Source organism: Eleutherodactylus coqui, chromosome 9, assembly GCF_035609145.1.
Source record: "Eleutherodactylus coqui strain aEleCoq1 chromosome 9, aEleCoq1.hap1, whole genome shotgun sequence".
NCBI classification, from domain to species: domain Eukaryota; kingdom Metazoa; phylum Chordata; class Amphibia; order Anura; family Eleutherodactylidae; genus Eleutherodactylus; species Eleutherodactylus coqui.
Genome location: NC_089845.1, coordinates 154,168,718 through 154,173,738, shown reverse-complemented (window position 1 = coordinate 154,173,738; position 5,021 = coordinate 154,168,718). Strand labels below are relative to the sequence as shown.

At 59.1% G+C, this 5,021-nt stretch overlaps 1 protein-coding gene across 1 annotated transcript in view; it reads left to right on the top strand.

Moving 5' to 3' along the window:
• Positions 1-2,349: 2,349 nt before the first annotated feature.
• Positions 2,350-5,021, top strand: part of NAPRT (nicotinate phosphoribosyltransferase) — a 13,194-nt gene continuing 10,522 nt past the window's right edge. Inside the window, 1 exon segment of the mRNA XM_066578707.1 lies at positions 2,350-2,556. Coding sequence (XP_066434804.1) covers positions 2,364-2,556 — 193 coding nt within the window. The 5' untranslated portion in view covers positions 2,350-2,363.

The following is a 5,021-nucleotide window of genomic DNA, read 5'->3' as shown; positions in this document are numbered from 1 at the left end:
ATACAGGTGAGACTATGTCAGTGTATACTGCTCAGTGCTGTATATACGGGTGAGGATATGTCAGTGTATACTGCTCAGTGCTGTATATACAGGTGAGGATATGTCAGTGTATTCTGCTCAGTGCTGTATATACAGGTGAGGATATGTCAGTGTATACTGCTCAGTGCTGTATATACAGGTGAGGATATGTCAGTGTATACTGCTCAGTGCTGTATATACAGGTGAGGATATGTCAGTGTATACTGCTCAGTGCTGTATATACAGGTGAGGGTATGTCAGTGTATATTCCTCACTGCTGTATATACAGGTGAGGATATGTCAGTGTATACTGCTCAGTGCTGTATATACAGGTGAGGATATGTCAGTGTATTCTGCTCAGTGCTGTATATACAGGTGAGACTATGTCAGTGTATACTGCTCAGTGCTGTATATACGGGTGAGGATATGTCAGTGTATACTGCTCAGTGCTGTATATACAGTTGAGGATATGTCAGTGTATTCTGCTCAGTGCTGTATATACAGGTGAGGATATGTCAGTGTATACTGCTCAGTGCTGTATATACAGGTGAGGATATGTCAGTGTATACTGTTCAGTGCTGTATATACAGGTGAGGATATGTCAGTGTATACTGCTCAGTGCTGTATATACAGGTGCGGATATGTCCGTGTATTCTGCTCAGTGCTGTATATACAGGTGCCGATATGTCAGTGTATACTGCTCAGTGCTGTATATACAGGTGCGGATATGTCAGTGTATACTGCTCAGTGCTGTATATACAGGTGAGGATATGTCAGTGTATACTGCTCAGTGCTGTATATACAGGTGAGGATATGTCAGTGTATACTGCTCAGTGCTGTATATACAGGTGAGGATATGTCAGTGTATACTGCTCAGTGCTGTATATACAGGTGCGGATATGTCCGTGTATTCTGCTCAGTGCTGTATATACAGGTGCAGATATGTCCGTGTATTCTGCTCAGTGCTGTATATACAGGTGCGGATATGTCAGTGTATACTGCTCAGTGCTGTATATACAGGTGCGGATATGTCAGTGTATTCTGCTCAGTGTTGTGTATACACGTGAGGGTATGTCAGTGTATATTCCTCACTGCTGTATATACAGGTGAGGGTATGTCAGTGTATACTGCTCAGTGCCGTATATACAGGTGCAGATATGTCAGTGTACACTGCTCAGTGCCGTATATACAGGTGAGGGTATGTCAGTGTATACTGCTCAGTGCTGTATATACAGGTGAGGATATGTCAGTGTATACTGCTCAGTGCCGTATATACAGGTGCGGATATGTCAGTGTATACTGCTCAGTGCCGTATATACAGGTGAGGATATGTCAGTGTATTCTTCTCAGTGCTGTATATACAGCTGCGGATATGTCAGTGTATACTGCTCAGTGCTGTATATACAGGTGAGGATATGTCAGTGTATACTGCTCAGTGCTGTATATACAGGTGAGGATATGCCAGTGTATACTGCTCAGTGCTGTATATACAGGTGAGGATATGTCAGTGTATACTGCTCAGTGCTGTATATACAGGTGAGGATATGTCAGTGTATTCTGCTCAGTGCTGTATATACAGGTGCGGATATGTCAGTGTATACTGCTCAGTGCTGTATATACAGGTGAGGGTATGTCAGTGTATACTGCTCAGTGCTGTATATACAGGTGAGGATATGTCAGTGTATACTCCTCAGTGCTGTATATACAGGTGAGGATATGTCAGTGTATACTCCTCAGTGCTGTATATACAGGTGAGGATATGTCAGTGTATACTCCTCAGTGCTGTATATACAGGTGAGGATATGCCAGTGTATTCTGCTCAGTGCTGTATATACAGGTGCGGATATGTCAGTGTATACTGCTCAGTGCTGTATATACAGGTGAGGGTATGTCAGTGTATACTGCTCAGTGCTGTATATACAGGTGCGGATATGTCAGTGTATACTGCTCAGTGCTGTATATACAGGTGCAGATATGTCAGTGTATACTGCTCAGTGCTGTATATACAGGTGCGGATATGTCAGTGTATACTGCTCAGTGCTGTATATACAGGTGCGGATATGTCAGTGTATACTGCTCAGTGCTGTATATACAGGTGAGGATATGTCAGTTTATACTGCTCAGTGCTGTATATACAGGTGCGGATATGTCCGTGTATTCTGCTCAGTGCTGTATATACAGGTCAGGATATGACCCGTCACACGAAGCACATGATGTAAACTGCACGTTCACAACAACATCAGTCAGGCATCTTGGACTACATTTCCCAGCACTCTTGTCGCCACGGGGGGCGGGACTTCCTGTGTATATAAGCGCTGTCATTGGCTGTGACTGGCAGGGACAGTATGGAGCTGCCGTTGCTCACCGACCTCTATCAGTTCACCATGGCGTACGGCTACTGGCGGAGCGGCCGGCACCGGGAGGCGGCGGAGTTCGAGCTCTTCTTCCGGGAGGCTCCGTTCAATGGTGGCTTCACTCTGTTCTGTGGTCTGGAGGAGACGGTGCGCTTTCTGCGGGACTTTCGCTTCACTCCGGAGGGTGAGAACTGCTGACCCCTCCCCTGGACAGAGCCCGCTGACCCCCCCCCCCCCCCTTTCCCCTGGACGGAGCTCGCTGACCCCCCCCCCCCCTCCCTTTCCCCTGGACGGAGCTCGCTGACCCCCCCCCCCCTCCTTTCCCCTGGACGGAGCTCGCTGACCCCCCCCCCCCCCTCCCTTTCCCCTGGACGGAGCTCGCTGACCCCCCCCCCCCCATTCCCCTGGACGGAGCTCGCTGACCCCCCCCCCCCCCCATTCCCCTGGACGGAGCTCGCTGACCCCCCCCCCCCCCCCCCATTCCCCTGGACGGAGCTCGCTGACCCCCCATTCCCCTGGACGGAGCTCGCTGCCCCCCCATTCCCCTGGACGGAGCTCGCTGCCCCCCATTCCCCTGGACGGAGCTCGCTGACCCCCATTCCCCTGGACGGAGCTCGCTGACCCCCCCCCCCCCATTCCCCTGGACGGAGCTCGCTGACCCCCCCCCCCCCCATTCCCCTGGACGGAGCTCGCTGACACCCCCACCCCCCTTTCCCCTGGACGGAGCTCGCTGACACCCCCCCCCCCCTTTCCCCTGGACGGAGCTCGCTGACACCCCCCCCCCCCCCTTTCCCCTGGACGGAGCTCGCTGACACCCCCCCCCCCCTTTCCCCTGGACGGAGCTCGCTGACACCCTCCCCCCCCTTTCCCCTGGACGGAGCTCGCTGACACCCCCCCCCCCTTTCCCCTGGACGGAGCTCGCTGAAACCCCCCCCCCTTTCCCCTGGACGGAGCTCGCTGACACCCCCCCCCCCCTTTCCCCTGGACGGAGCTCGCTGACACCGCCCCCCCCCCTTTCCCCTGGACGGAGCTCGCTGACACCCCCCCCCCCCTTTCCCCTGGACGGAGCTCGCTGACACCCCCCCCCCCCCTTTCCCCTGGACGGAGCTCGCTGACACCCCCCCCCCTTTCCCCTGGACGGAGCTCGCTGACACCCCCCCCCCCCCCTTTCCCCTGGACGGAGCTCGCTGACACCCCCCCCCCCCCTTTCCCCTGGACGGAGCTCGCTGACACCCCCCCCCCCCTTTCCCCTGGACGGAGCTCGCTGACACCCCCCCCCCCTTTCCCCTGGACGGAGCTCGCTGACACCCCCCCCCCCTTTCCCCTGGACGGAGCTCGCTGACACCCCCCCCCCCTTTCCCCTGGACGGAGCTCGCTGACACCCCCCCCCCCCTTTCCCCTGGACGGAGCTCGCTGACACCCCCCCCCCCCCTTTCCCCTGGACGGAGCTCGCTGACACCCCCCCCCCTTTCCCCTGGACGGAGCTCGCTGACACCCCCCCCCCCTTTCCCCTGGACGGAGCTCGCTGACACCCCCCCCCCCCCTTTCCCCTGGACGGAGCTCGCTGACACCCCCCCCCCCCTTCCCCTGGACGGAGCTCGCTGACACCCCCCCCCCCCTTTCCCCTGGACGGAGCTCGCTGACACCCCCCCCCCCCCTTTCCCCTGGACGGAGCTCGCTGACACCCCCCCCCTCCCTTTGACGGAGCCCGCTGACACCCCCCCCCTCCCTTTGACGGAGCCCGCTGACCACCCCCCCCCCCTTTCCCCTGGACGGAGCTCGCTGACCACCCCCCCCCCTCCCTTTGACGGAGCTCGCTGACCACCCCCCCCCCCTTTCCCCTGGACGGAGCTCGCTGACACCCCCCCCCCTTTCCCCTGGACGGAGCTCGCTGACACCCTCCCCCCCCTTTCCCCTGGACGGAGCTCGCTGACACCCCCCCCCCCTTTCCCCTGGACGGAGCTCGCTGACACCCCCCCCCCCTTTCCCCTGGACGGAGCTCGCTGACACCCCCCCCCCCCTTTCCCCTGGACGGAGCTCGCTGACACCGCCCCCCCCCTTTCCCCTGGACGGAGCTCGCTGACACCCCCCCCCCCTTTCGACCTCCTGGACGGAGCTCGCTGACACCCCCCCCCCCCTTTCCCCTGGACGGAGCTCGCTGACACCCCCCCCCCCTTTCCCCTGGACGGAGCTCGCTGACACCCCCCCCCCCTTTCCCCTGGACGGAGCTCGCTGACACCCCCCCCTCGCGCCCCTTTCCCCTGGACGGAGCTCGCTGACACCCCCCCCCCCCTTTCCCCTGGACGGAGCTCGCTGACACCCCCCCCCCCTTTCCCCTGGACGGAGCTCGCTGACACCCCCCCCCCCCTTTCCCCTGGACGGAGCTCGCTGACACCCCCCCCCCCCTTTCCCCTGGACGGAGCTCGCTGACACCCCCCCCCCTTTCCCCTGGACGGAGCTCGCTGACACCCCCCCCCCCCTTTCCCCTGGACGGAGCTCGCTGACACCCCCCCCCCCCTTTCCCCTGGACGGAGCTCGCTGACACCCCCCCCCCTTTCCCCTGGACGGAGCTCGCTGACACCCCCCCCCCTTTCCCCTGGACGGAGCTCGCTGACACCCCCCCCCCCCTTCCCCTGACTCCCCCTCCCA